We start from the raw sequence: 13,747 nt of genomic DNA on the forward strand, positions 1-13,747 counted from the left end.
TCTCAAGTCCCCAAAGGAAGTAACTGCAATCAATTCCGTCTTTAGTTCTTACTTGTCCAGCCTTAACTTCCAACTGGGGACAGATGGAGCAGCTCTTGTCATGAGGAACATATCCCCACTTGACTTCCTGTAGCACAGATTTCCCTTTCACAGCCAGAAGACAGGAGGTGCAGGAGGACATGAGATGGGAGCATAACCGCATTCCTTGCTCTTTGCTCAGTAGCAAAGGGGAGCAGGTGTGTGATGAAATGAACCTTCCCTCTCAATGTAGTGAGAGCCAGCTGGGATAGGCACTCTGTACCACAAAGGAAGGATTTCTCTGTCCTACGTCTGCTGTGGTGGCAAATGATAATGAAAAATAACTAACAGGATAGCTGTGTGTGGAGAAATCAATTACACTAGCCTACACTTGGAAATATTTGAGCTATGGCCATGGCTGGAGATGTAGCAGCTCTGGTGTGCATTTACTTACATTGCTGAGGTTCATCCCTCCTGAAGCCTGTTTGTGTCCCTTTTGCATAGGAGAAGGATTGCCAGGACCCCCGGGCCCACCAGGGAGACCAGGATCTTCCATGTCCACCTCAGGTAGGTTCTTCCCACTCATTCCCTCCTCGCCTGTGCCTTGGGACTGTCCTGACTGTTGGGGCCTTAGAAAGCACATTCGTGGCTAGGACAAGGTGGAGCCAGAGGAAACTTGTGTCATTTTCTGTTGAATGTCATGAAGAAACCTTTTTTTTTTTTTTTAAATTACAGAAGCATTCTTTACAGGCCCACCAGGTCCACCCGGCCCACCAGGACCGAAGGGAGACCAAGGTGGGTATATCCTGCTGCCTCACCAAGATACTAGATGGATCTCGGACTGAAAAGGAAGAAAGGGCTTGGAAGCAGAAAATGTCCTGCATTTCTGTGGCTGTAAGAAAGCTAGCGCAGTGGTCACTAAATAGGACTCCTGTCTGCTACCATAGAACAAGTCAGTCTTTGTTGGGAGAAATTTATTAGCCTCCAGTATTGGTGTCAAGGCAATCACTGGATTCAGATCCCAACCTTGCAAGCCCATTAGATTCCGGAGCATTCAGAGCTTCAGATGTGCCATTGAAGTGAACAATCTTCTTTGCAAGATGCAGTGTAGGCTTGGCTAAGTCAGTGCAAGGACGTGGCACATCTCTCAGCTGGCAGGAAAAGATGGGACCTACTCCCTTGACCCATTTCTGCCCTGCAAATTGAAGGCCATGATAATATACTGCAGTGTGGGCTGGGATGTTGCAGATCAGAACAAAGCAAATGTTAATGCTGTTCCTCTGCTCCCTTGTTCACAGGTGAACGAGGTCCACGAGGATTCACAGGTAAGGAGGCTTCCAGGAGATATCAGTAGGGTGTGGTGTAGCTTGCCTGTGTATATGACTGCTCCTCCATTTCTGTGTCCCATGCAGGAGAACCGGGTGAGCCTGGCCTTTCAGCATTCTCCTCCCATGGTCAGTCTGTGCACCCTTTCCTCCTCTGAATTCACTGTCCCTAGGCTGAAACCAGGGGGCAAAATCCTGCTCTATTGATTAGTTTTAGTGGAGCCGGGATTTTGTCCACATGCTTTATTCCTATGAATCTCTCACTCTTCTTCTACAATTGACAGGTGACAGAGTTACCATGCAAGGACCTCCAGGACTTCCAGGCCCACCAGGCCCACCTGGACCCAAAGGTGAAGTTAAAAGTCTTCCTTCTTTATTTGCTGGTGGCCTCATACAGCCAAGAGTGGTTGAGACAAAGAGGATGAAGCAAACTTGTCCTTTGAGAACTACAGCCGTGCCTACCCCTGACTTTCCAGGCAGAGCAGGACCATGGCAGTAGAATTGCTCTGAGCACAAGGCACATGGGCAGATTATAGAAGGCTCAGGAAAGCTGTTGCGGCCTCTTCCTTCTGCCCTTCCTCCACAAGCTGCTAATTCAAGATAGTCATTACAAGGGCTGGGTAGTTGCTTCTCTGAGAACATGTAGCTCAACTGTTTTACATGACAAAGTATGCAACATGCAGTGACACCCATTACAATTATTTGTCTCTCCCGCTCTGTTTTCCAGGTGATGCAGGTGTCCCAGGCGCTCCTGGCATCCCAGGAGCATCTCGAGGTAAGAGGCCAGATCATCATTGCCCTGATATGATCAAGAAACGCTAATATCCTGGTGGATATCACCTTTGAGTTTTAAGTACGGATGCCAACCTAACACTGATGGGATTTGTATTCAAAACCTCCTTTTTCACAGCCTCCCTTAAATCTGACAATTTAAGAATTGCAACTTTTCTGTTTCTAGTTTACTGAGAATCCTTTGAGCCAGAGTTTGTCCTCATGGGACATGAGAGAAAGGGATTCTAAGTTGGCTAACCGCGTTCCACAAGAGATCAGGGAAGCTGCATTGAACCTTCTTGTGGAAACACTTCTGATAAGAACAAAAGTGCCCTTTGTTCAGTTTTACTTACCTTCAGGTGGATTCATGTGAATTAAGATGCTTTCATTCTGAATAAGAGCATCTCTGTATTTACGGTATTAATGCAGTTTGACAAAAAGTGCATGTGGATTAACTTAAGTGTCCCTCCATGTGAACAAGCCCTCTGCTTTTCCACATTATGTCCTAGGAATATGACCTCAGGGTGCTGGAAGGACAGACACCTTAAAGAGCACAAGGTGTCACTCAACACCACGGTGACAGGAATCACACAGGGCCCACCCATATCTTGCAATGGAGCTGGTGCTTCCCAGGCTGGCTGGGATTGGGGGCAGCAGGGCAGTGAGGTTAGCCTAATGGACTTGCGTGCTTTATGGATCTCTACGTATATTTCTGCACAGCATCGCACTCTGGTGCACAAACTGACCAGGTCTGTCAGTACGAAGCCAGTGAGGTCTCTGGACTCAGCCCTGCAGGGCTGCATAGGCTGAATTATAAGATGCTGGCCTAATTGAAGACGTTATTCTGCCTAATTGCCCATGCTCAGACTGTGTCTAGAGATGAAGGAGGAGCCTCTCAATAGTCCATTCCCAAAGTTCTTTCCAAACCTGTGGGAAGAGCTCAATGGAGGCACACTTTAGCAATTGCTGGTTCTAATGCAACAAGTCCAAAAACATTCCTTCTCCTTACAATGCTTTCTGTAGGTGGATCCAGACAAATTCAGGGACCTCCAGGACCTCCTGGGCCACCCGGTCCTCCTGGCCCAGGTGGAAGTTCATCTCAAGAGATTCAGCAGTATGTCACTGACTACCTGAAAAGTGAGTATAATGAGATTTTGCCGTGAATCAGCAGATGCATTCCCATCTCTCTTTTGCTTGCTGAGCTTCTTGTCACTCTCCCTTTAGAAGCAGAAGCCCTACTGCTCTGGCCTTATTTTGTTGAATGCTATGAAGTGCTGTTACCTACTGTGGCTTCTGCAGAACTGTCCTTCTATCAGTCTGCTTTTTGCCAGGGGAAGAGGGTCCAGTAATTTTATATATGGCTGTTGTCTTCCCTCTAATGATGTGGGCATATCTTGGGTTTCCTACCTAGGTGACACCGTGAGGCATTATTTGACTGGTGCCCAAGGCCCACCAGGCCCTCCAGGCCCACCTGGAGTCATCACCACTGCGGATGGGATGAGCTTGGATTATGCAGAGCTAGCTACCCGTGTTATGAGCTATATGACAAGTAAGCACCATTTTGGTAATCTCTGTACTGAGTCGTGCTCTCGGCTGAGCTTGTACAACAACTAGAAGGTGAGAACTGAAGGAGAAGCAAGTCTTTAAATAGCAGCACCTCAGCCCAGTTATTCGTCTTCTGCAGACCCCCACAACTGAGATGGCCTCAGATCTTTGTCCCATTTTGATGGTTAGATTAACTAACAGTTGCTGCTGATTAAAAAGTCTCACATTAAACATAGCTGTTAGACCCTGTAATGTCCCCAGGACCCAAACAGAGGTGGCTGTATTTGGTATATGTGGTCGCAGGTATTCTGGGGCTGTCTTGTATGCTTGAGGCCCTCCTGAAGTAGGTGAATTTCCCAGAGGTTTTGGAAGGAGCCTGTAGTCTCAGTCAGAAAAGCACAAACCACACTGCTGTGGAGAGAGCCAAGCTGTGTGAGACAGAAACTGATTCTGATTCGTGGCTGGGGGCATAGGAAGCCCATTCCACCAGTTAAACTGGCTTATTCAGTTTTCCTTTGTCCCTGCCTGACCCCTCTTCACCTTCCGTCTTCTCTTAACCCTGCCTGACATAAAACCTTTTAATTCGCACAGGCTCTTCAGATCGCTATCAGTCGTTTGTCAGTTCAGTGTCAACTACTTCCGTTTTGTACCAAGAACTTCTGGACATGCTGCAGAGTAAGTGACCCTGAAGGGAAGTATGGGGGATGGGGTTAAAGCATCCCAGCAGCCTGGTGATCTGCCTTTCCCTTCCAGTCTTCTGCCTCCAACTGCAGTTACCAGTAGCTGCTTCAGAAGGCAAAGGCCTGCCATAGGTGCTGCTGAGTGACCTTCCAAGTCCTTTGGAGACAGATTTACGTGTCTTGTACTATAGACATTGCATGCTTTCCAGAAGTTATAGTTTCTTACCTGTGTCCTTTTCACACCCACTGTTGTAACTCTGTGGTTTCTCACTCTCTTGCTTCCCTTTCCCTCCTTGGCTCTTTAGGTGGCATCTGCCTATGCCCCTCCTTTTCAGGAATTCCCCACAATTTCCCCCAATCTTCCACTAAACCTTGGGACGTAGGTTTAAGCCTTGAGCTTCTGCTTTCCAGCTCCTCCGCTCTCTTAGGGGTCCCCATACCTTCTTGCCCACTCCAAAGCCTTGCTGTCTTTGCTCTTAAGGTGGGGAGGTTACCCTCCTCTGTATTCCTTTTGACACACTGTTACTGTGGGCTGGTAGATAAATCACCAGGATGTCATTTTCCTGTGCCTGAACATATTGATGATACTGGCCAACACTGTGCTCCCCTTATATGATCCACACTTCAAACAAATGGCTGCTGGAATGCCACAGAGCTCCGCATGGTCTTTTCCCTTTACCAAGGTGTTGTCCAGGGTGTCCACAAGAAACGGAGCACAAGGCGGTCCCTTAGGCTATCCAAATTCTCATCCTCCTCAAACCCTGGCTGGCAGGACGTTCCCAGCCCTGTCTCAAATGTTTGTGACACCACACATCGGGCAGATCACATTCAGAAAAGGAGGCGAGGAAGGAAAGCAGCTTTGCATCCAGGGGGTTTGATGGTCTCCATAGTGGTGGGGACTTAGCTCACAGGCTGGGAACCTCTCATACCTGGCATCTTTGCAGCAGCTGAACAGTCTTAAAAGATGCATTTTTCGTTTCCAGGAGAAGAAATTCGTCAGTATCTAATGGGACCTCAGGGCCCACCAGGACCTCCTGGACCAGGGGGAGATGGCATGTCTCTGTCACTGGATTACGATGAGCTGACCAGACGGTTTATCAGCTACTTGACAAGTAATGGTCTTTATTCCTGTGCATTTCCCTCTGTTCCTTTGGGAGCTGAGCAGAAAGCTCATGCTGTGAGTGAAAACTCTTCCAGTGTCAACTGTGTGAATCCCTCTCTACAGAGACCTCCTTGCAGGGGTTGGGAGAGACTTGGAGAGAACAAAGATACACTCGGCAGCTAAGATACCACCCACAGACTCTAGTAATGAGTTCTTGCTTTGCTGAAAACTGAGCTTAGGAAAATAATTTCACCTTAGCCATCTTAGAAGTCCCATCAACACCTTCAAAGTACCTTTATACCCCTTTTCTCACTGTCTCTGTGGCCAGGATATGTGTCTCTGTGGAAGAGTTGATCTATGCCCTTTGTGTCAAGGCAGCCCAGGCAACAATCTCTTAGAATTTTAGAGTTAGCTGAAATAAATTCTGCCTCTCTGCTTCATTTGGCCATCTGTAAAGGGGTGATATGGCATGTAAAGACCATCAGACAGAGAGAACTCTGGGGCATCCCCAACAGCAGCTGTAACATGTCTAATGCTGGTAGCTTCAACTATCTGCTTAAAAGCAAAGCCTGGTCTGTGCCTTACTGTCTCTGAACTGCCCTTGGAGACCAGATCTCACTAAAGGGCTGCTCCAGAGATGGTGGGAATTTTCTGTTAAGCTCTGGAAGCAGGAAACCGCTGTTTAACAACAGTACCCCAAGCAGGACAGATGCATTTTATCAGCAAGTACATTTCACTAAAGCAAATCACAAAGGTGCAACGTTTTGCACCAGAGCTGCTTACAGATAGGCAGACACAGGGAGAGCAAGCTCATGCATCAGCCAGTGAGTCACAGCTTAGCTACATGTCTTGGGGTGCCCCCACACCCCTGTGTCAGGGGTTCATGAGATGTGCAGAGCTTTTGTCAAGAATAGAGACCTCATGCCTTCTTGTCTGCAGGTGCTCTGGTATTGGGAGTAATGGGGCAAGTTTTAACTCCAGTCCAGAACAAGGCTTGAGCCCTGCTTCCCAGCACGATCTGCTAATGGGAATGCTCCACCCTGCAGGAGTTCCTCCTGCATTGCCTGTGAACAAGCCCAGCAACCTGTCTGCTCGCACTGTAACAGCCTCTTTTGATAACGTACTACTCTTGGATCTGTTTGATTTTGCAGGTTCTGGGCTGAGCATTGGGCTCCCTGGACCACCTGGGCCTCCAGGGACACCTGGTATATCTTACAGTGACCTGACAGCATACCTACGAAGTAAGCCAGCTTCCTGACTCCCCTGCCATAGGCCCCTACACACCCCCAAGATTTTTTTTACAGGCTTAATCACAGAATTTCCCCTTTTTCCCATCGCCACAAATAGCCCTCTATGAGACTCTGATGATCCCTCTGCCTTAGGCAGCAGTACTGCAGCCTCCTGGGCTCTGCCAGGACCTGCACGGACTGTGAGGGGCTTCAGACACATCACTGTGCCCCTGTGGAGAGCAGCAGCAGCAAGGTGCCAACTTGGGGATGAGGATGGAGGAGCCCTTTGTCTTCTCCAAACTCTGCACTGTAAAAGAATTTCTTATGCCACTTTTTAAAAGAATATTAAAAAAATAGGGACTTCTACCCTCTTCGGGATCTCCTGACTTCCCAATGTGATGTCTACACACAGGGAAGTGAGGTGCACCAGGAAAGCTGCACCAGAAGGTGCTGGGGAGAAAAAAGCACCTTATAGTTGGCTGTAGCTGTCATTACCTGTATTGTGAGGGAAGGTTCATCAGGGTTGCAGTGGTTTGGGTGACTCCTTTTCTTCCCTTGTGTCTTACAGACTCTGAATACAGTGGTCTTGTTGGGCCCCCTGGTCCTGCAGGGCCCCCAGGACCTCCAGGGATCCCCGGATCACCTGGCACCTCTCTGGAGGACATCTCTGCTTACCTACAAAGTAAAGCACTTGTCTTTTCTCACAGCTGGCAGGGAGATTCTGTTTGTGGGTGCTGGGGGTGCTGAGACTGAGATTTAGCTTACCACGGGCTGTGACCGCCCACTGAGAACAAGGTTACTTAAAAAAAAAATAAAATCTCATAATCAGCTGAAAAGGGGTGGAAGCTGGGGTTGGAGCCTTTACATTTTTAAGATCCCTAGACATGTGTGATTTCCTTGTCCTCTCACTGTCAGAAAATAATTCTTCCTCTCTCTCAAGGTGTGGGATACTCCTCCCTTTCAGGAGTCCAGGGTCCACCTGGCCCTCCTGGCCCTCCAGGACCACCAGGCTTCTCAGGAACTGGCCTCCTGTCCTATGCTGACATCACCAACAGTGACGAGTTCAGGAGCGAGCTGATCCAGTACCTGAAGAGTAAGGGGACGCTGTCCATCCTCCCTGCACACACCTCGAGCTGTGCTTTGCCTTGTGTGGGCTGCTGACTTTGCCACAGCTGAGGCAATCCTGTAGGACCCTGCCCTGCATTGAGGCTGCAGCAACACCTTATCTCTAAAGCCAGGTCTACGCAGGACTATGCTGTACCCCATAAGCTTGTCTGCTCTCAGTCTGGCTGCAAGGCAAATGTCTGTGTTGTGAACCAAAAGGGACAAGTGCTGGGCAGCTACAATTGGCCTGTACTGAACAGCAAGTCAGTGGTAGGGTCACCTGCAGAGTTCTGCTGTGGGAAAAGCATTTTCTCTGACAAACAGCTGACTACACAGCAATGGATGATGTAGGGGTTGGAAGGCAGCACTGAGTCCGCTATTAAGCAGCGCTGATCTGAGCTCTCAAGCTGGCAAGTCATCCAGGACAGCTTTTCAAAAACATGGGGATCCCCTCACTTTTGGGAGAATGGTCACAGAATGGCTGTTTTGGCAGAGATGCTGAAATTGGCCTAAAGGGAGTGTACACTTCTGCAAAATCATTGGGCATGTTTCCAAGATTGGGCACCCAGAATTGTGGGAGAGATGGAAAGAGGAGAGTCATACCATCTGCAGAGATCAAGGTTGGCATACATGCCTGCTGCCTGAGAAGTGGCACCTGATGAGGGTTACTGCGATGACTGGTGGGACAGAATTTCACACTCCAGGCTTCATTCAGGTGGTGGCACAGGACCTCTGCCAAGCCTGGGGGGCCCAGGTACCCCAGTGTCCCTGAAGTCCTCCCTCTTGTATTTTGCAGGTGATGAAGTTCGAAGCTACATCTCAGGGCCGCCTGGGCCCCCTGGGCCACGGGGACCACCAGGACCCAAAGGAGATAGTGGCCTAGTGACTGGGTCTATATCTTCATCATACGAAGGGTTACGGACTTCTGAGCGGTTGCATGGAGAATCCCTTGGTGCTGAGGGATCCCGCGGGGGATCACTGGGCACAGGCAGCTCATATGGCAGCTCCATGAGCAGCATGTCGTCTTACAGAGCCTCAATGGGCAGCGATGGCTCTTATGGTGCCTCCATGGGCAGTGATGGGTCTTTTGATGCGTTGCTGACAGAGGAGGAGTCACACAGGAGATCAGCAGGTTCAAGCAGATCCTACAGCAACTCCTTCACTGGTTCCCTGGATTACAACGAGCTGGCGCTCCGCGTGTCAGAGAGCCTCCAGAGTGAGTGGAATGCCTGAGCCTCCCTGTCCCAGCTCACAACTCCTAACCCCCTGTGCCTGGTGTCACACTGTTCACTTCCCTCACCCTTCCTGCTGCCTGCAGCTCTCCCTTATACCTTCCTGCCTCAGCATCCAGACACCGTTTTCCCAGAGCTCCTTCCAAATTACATTTTTAATTCCTTAGGCCAAGGTATTCTCCAAGACCTGATGTCTTACACTGCACAGGGACCCGCAGGTCCCCCAGGCCCTCCTGGTCCCCCTGGCATCAGCAGGGTGTTTGCAGCCTATGGCAATGTCACCGAGGACCTCATGGACTTCTTTAGAAGTAAGTGACGTATTGACTTCGTGTTTCTGTCTCAGGCATATGTGCTCTCTCCAACCTCTTATAGGCCTAGTGATCTTTTCACCTTTGTGTGCTGTAAAAATACAGTCAAGTCACAAAGCTGGAGGCAGCTAGTTTTTCCATCCCCTTCCTCCCTTGCAGGGAAGGTGCAGTCTAATCATTAGGAAGGACATCAGGTTTTCCCGCTACTTGTAGGAAGCCGATCCCAAACCCTGAAGGCCACGGTGCTTGCAACCCCTGTAGCCCATTTTAACATGACTGGGCTGGCACATGTAGTCCAACATGAGACAGCTACTTACTCTGTTCTCAAATTCCCCTCCCTGAGCGTGGGCCAGCTCCAGCCCTGTGATGGCCAGGACACCCAGAGAGGGTGGCAGAGCAGTGCTGGTGAAATGAGATCACAGCCTGCCCCTGGGACTCTGTTGGGACCAAAACCATTTTCTGAAAACCTGCTTTCAGTCAGTTTAATCCCATCTAACCTAGAGAAATGTCCTTCCAGTGTGACTTACTGCTTCTCTAAGTCAACACAGAGCCTTTTGCAAGCGGTTTGTCCCACTCATTCATCCTCTCCTCCATTTCCCTCTCCAGCATATGGTACCATCCAGGGGCCACCCGGTGAAAAGGGGGAGAGGGGTTATCCTGGACCCAAAGGTAAGACTTGCCATCCTTTCCCTCCCAAGCCCTGTAATGCCAGGAAGCAACACTGTGTCCACAGAGACAGTTGGCACTGGGCTGCTCAAGGTCACAGCCTCCCCAGAGTGGAGGTGGCACCTTCAGGATCTCAGACGAAGCATTGTCCTAACTTGGTCTTCCTTACCCTGGCCGGTCCCTATTCATGGGCCTGTCATGCTCGAGGGCAAACTTGTTCTTCTCATTCCTTCAGGTGACCCTGGACCGATGGGCCCACCAGGACACCACGGGCCCAGGGGACCAAAAGGAGAGAAAGGAGAGAAAGGTATGAACAGCTGTCATCCCCAGGAGAGCAGGGTTTGCCTGTCAGGGAGTGGAGGATTGCCCCAGGCACGTGCCCATCTCTGGGAACTGCTGGAAAATCCACATGACCCCATTTTTTTGTTTGTTTTCTTTCTTTTATCTTTTTTTCCCACATTAACTTTTCAAATAACCCTCCTTCTGACTTTGTTATCCCCAGGTGAACAAGTGTATGTTGGCAGAAGACGAAGAAGAAGAAGAAGTGTTGGGGTTTAAGGAAACAGCCAGCTCAGTTCTGCTCTGGGCAGCATTCCTAGCAGCCTGTAGAGAATTAGCCTGAATCTTCACTGCCTTAATGCTAAAACGTCCTTGCTGATCAGCTAACCACTTAGACTTGATAGTTCAGCATCACTGGCTCTTTTACGTGTCCAGCATGGCCCTAACATAGGTATGTGCTCCTGTTGCTGATGTTTGGCTTAGCTCCCTGAAGTTCCCAGGCTTCTATGTCTTTGGGCTGACAAGGGCTTCCTCTCTCACACAGTCCGAGCTTCTCGTATTACTCCAAGATGTAAACACTTGGTTTTTTAACAACTAGCCAACAAAAAGAAAGATACCAATCCCTCCCCCACCAGCTGCATGATTTTTCAGAGGTCAGATTCAGCCCAAAGACAAAAAGCCCTGTAAGAAACCCTGGGACTAAGCTTGCTCCCCGCACTGGGATTTCTGCTCTGCAAGCTCTGCTGTGCCAGCCCTCAGCAGGAGGAGCTGCTGAAGCCAGTGCTGGTGATACTGAGTGGGGCTGTGGCTTGGGGATCTCTGGGAAGGGACATGCTGCACTGAGGTACCTCCAGCAATGACCTGCATGAGACACTGAGCCCAGCCCTGCCACTGCCTGGCTTCTGCATTGTAGCAGGTGATACAGGGAGAAACAGCTGGGCTCTACCTTCCCCCCCCCCCCCCCACCCTTGTGGGGGGGGGGGGTTTTTCATGTACCGTCCCCCCCCCCCCGCACCGCTTTGTGGTGGTGCTGGTTATCTGCCCCATAGTCCCAACTGTAGATCTTTCAGACCCCTGGGGTTAGCATCCACCAGCACCCTGACACCTGACTTGCTTTGGAAAGCAATGACCTCCCAGCTTGGCATTTTTGCAACACTCAAGTGCTCTGTGCCCATTAACCCCACTCCTGAGCCCAGCTCCTTGGACAAACTGTTAGCAGCGGCCCTCAGGCAGCAGTGGGGTACAGCACAGGCATGTGCGTTGCAGGGAGCCGGGTTCAGCACCTGCTTTGCGTTGCCTGTTTACAGCGAGATGCTACATGCGCAGGGACTGAACTGAAGCACTTTTAAACATAATTTGTTGATCTCTTTAATAATATTTTTGTATTTTTTTCTGTTTTTTAAACATTGGGGATTTTTTTTAATGTAAACAGTCCTATTAAAGTGTGTTTTCACCCTAGGCTTGGCTGATCAGTGTTATGTTGGGCAGTTAGCACCAGCTTCACTGTGACCATGGGCAGACACACTGTGGTTTTGGTGGCTGATGGTGGCTGGTTTGTTTCTCATCACTGTTCTGTGACCTGAGGAGGCACTAAGCTGCTTCTCATGCGTTGGTGGTTTCCAGATACCGCAGCAGGAGCCTCTGCACGTTGTCCCAGGGTGCCCCAGCCATCATCCTCTTCCTTGCAGTGCAGCAGTACTCAGTTTAAGTATTTTAGTGTGGGGGATGGGGGAAAGCCTAGTAGGTGTATGATGGCTGAGCTGCAAGGTACCGCCGGGCAGAAACCAGTGTTTCATTACTGGCATGCAGCCAGGGCAGCTGGCAGCCCCTCACACAGTGCCTGGTCACCGCGCGTCTGCCACCACATCAGCTTTATGATGTTCCTGGGGCCCCATGCACACATGCACATGCACACACTGAAGTGCTACTTTAGTTCCAGGTATTGGCCAAAGCAGGTCCGTGCCTCATTTTCACAGCAAAAAAAACTTGCTTGAATTGCTTCTTTTCAGTCCAGCTCTAAACATCTATCATCTATTTTTGTTTTGGGTATTGGTGATGTCAGGTTTTGGTGTTCTTCCCATATCACTGTTCAGGAGAGTTTTGAGCAAAGGCTTTTATGAACGAGGTCAGCTTTCAGAGCACAGCAATGCCGTGTTTGCTGGTAAAGCCGGTGTCCTTCTGGGGGATTCATACTCCCCACCTGCCTCTGCCGAGATGAGCCATTTCCTTTTAATTCTCTTAAAAACAACAACAACATGCATTGTTGTCATATTCAAGTGCAGCAGCTGTGTTTCCATGTCTGAAGCCATTCCTGAACTACTCCGGACTGCCGTAACGTGTTTGCAGGTTGTGTCACGGGGCAGGGTTAGGCAGCTGAGAGCGGGCTGAGGCACCACAGCCCTGCAGCTTCTCATCTGCCTCATGATCCAGGCACTGTGCTTGGACCATTGCTCAGGGGGCTCTGCTGCCAAACAGTGACACCTCTTTCCTTTGCCTGTACCGGAGCAGGAAGGGTGGTTGCCCTGAGGAGGAACCCATGGACTGAGGGGCAGAAAGTGGAGCTCCTACAATCCCAAACTGAATTCCCACTGACAGAGGAGGGCAGTCACTGAGAGCAGCATCCTTTCAGCTTTGTGCCCCAGGCTATTCCACTCCAGGACCCTCCCATTGAACAATGTTAAGTACTTCTTACACTCAATTAGAAATTCTAGTGTCCTGTTCGCTCACAGATTACTTGTATTTCATGTGACTTTTCCATGAACAAAACAGAGGCCACCTCAGCAAACTGTGATTTTATTGTATTTACAGCAGAATTATTACAATATTCTACAGAAAGCCATGAAATCAAATTACTTTTAAAAACAAGACCAAAAAACCCCTGTTGTATGTCTGCTACTGCAAGCTCATGTCCACGAGCTATATGTACAGAGACCCTTAGCCAATTATTCCCCCATCTCATGATTTTTGGTTGCTTTCTGTAAGGCAAAAATAGCTTGGTTTGCAGATAACACAAAACATTCAACAAACTACTGGGACAATGAGAGGCTGGAGATGCCTCAGACACGTATGCTTTATCACAGAAGAGCACTCTGCTTGGCTTTCTTACAGAAAATGGGTATGACAGTTCAACATTATAGATTTCACTCCATATCCTTTCCTAGTTTCTGTTTTTTTTCCACCATTTTAGGATCGATAATCAGTAAAAAAGAGGCTTTACCACCTAGCTTAGTAATTGTGAAAGAGATTTTGGAAAATTAGAGCATCTTTGGGCTCAGCCACTCCCTTCTGCTTTCAGTTAAGTGGAAGCACGTGGGCCCTTACTCACGGGCTGTTTTGCGCGTGTTCTTATTTAAGAGGTTGTCTTCTTTGGCAGCACTGACTGCCCTAATGCCAGATGCGCAGAAATATCTACAGAAATTAAGTATGAGGATTGAGGTGAGAGAAAGGGGATGGAGAGCAACTAAAAGCTCTGCAAGCAATATAGAGAA

General features: G+C 49.3%; 1 protein-coding gene across 1 annotated transcript in view; it reads left to right on the top strand.

Moving 5' to 3' along the window:
• Positions 1-10,538, top strand: part of COL17A1 (collagen, type XVII, alpha 1) — a 36,963-nt gene extending 26,425 nt beyond the window's left edge. Inside the window, exons 38-55 of the mRNA XM_010076348.1 lie at positions 529-585; positions 754-813; positions 1,317-1,343; positions 1,431-1,472; positions 1,628-1,693; positions 2,071-2,118; positions 3,138-3,251; positions 3,526-3,663; positions 4,251-4,334; positions 5,323-5,451; positions 6,593-6,682; positions 7,239-7,352; positions 7,611-7,763; positions 8,571-8,990; positions 9,174-9,314; positions 9,921-9,983; positions 10,216-10,287; positions 10,483-10,538. Coding sequence (XP_010074650.1) covers positions 529-585; positions 754-813; positions 1,317-1,343; positions 1,431-1,472; positions 1,628-1,693; positions 2,071-2,118; positions 3,138-3,251; positions 3,526-3,663; positions 4,251-4,334; positions 5,323-5,451; positions 6,593-6,682; positions 7,239-7,352; positions 7,611-7,763; positions 8,571-8,990; positions 9,174-9,314; positions 9,921-9,983; positions 10,216-10,287; positions 10,483-10,538 — 1,874 coding nt within the window. The remainder of the gene's footprint in view (positions 1-528; positions 586-753; positions 814-1,316; positions 1,344-1,430; positions 1,473-1,627; positions 1,694-2,070; positions 2,119-3,137; positions 3,252-3,525; positions 3,664-4,250; positions 4,335-5,322; positions 5,452-6,592; positions 6,683-7,238; positions 7,353-7,610; positions 7,764-8,570; positions 8,991-9,173; positions 9,315-9,920; positions 9,984-10,215; positions 10,288-10,482) is intronic.
• The last annotated feature ends 3,209 nt before the right edge of the window (positions 10,539-13,747 follow it).

This window comes from Pterocles gutturalis, unplaced genomic scaffold, assembly GCF_000699245.1.
Source record: "Pterocles gutturalis isolate BGI_N339 unplaced genomic scaffold, ASM69924v1 scaffold45051, whole genome shotgun sequence".
Classification (NCBI taxonomy): Eukaryota; Metazoa; Chordata; class Aves; order Pterocliformes; family Pteroclidae; genus Pterocles; species Pterocles gutturalis.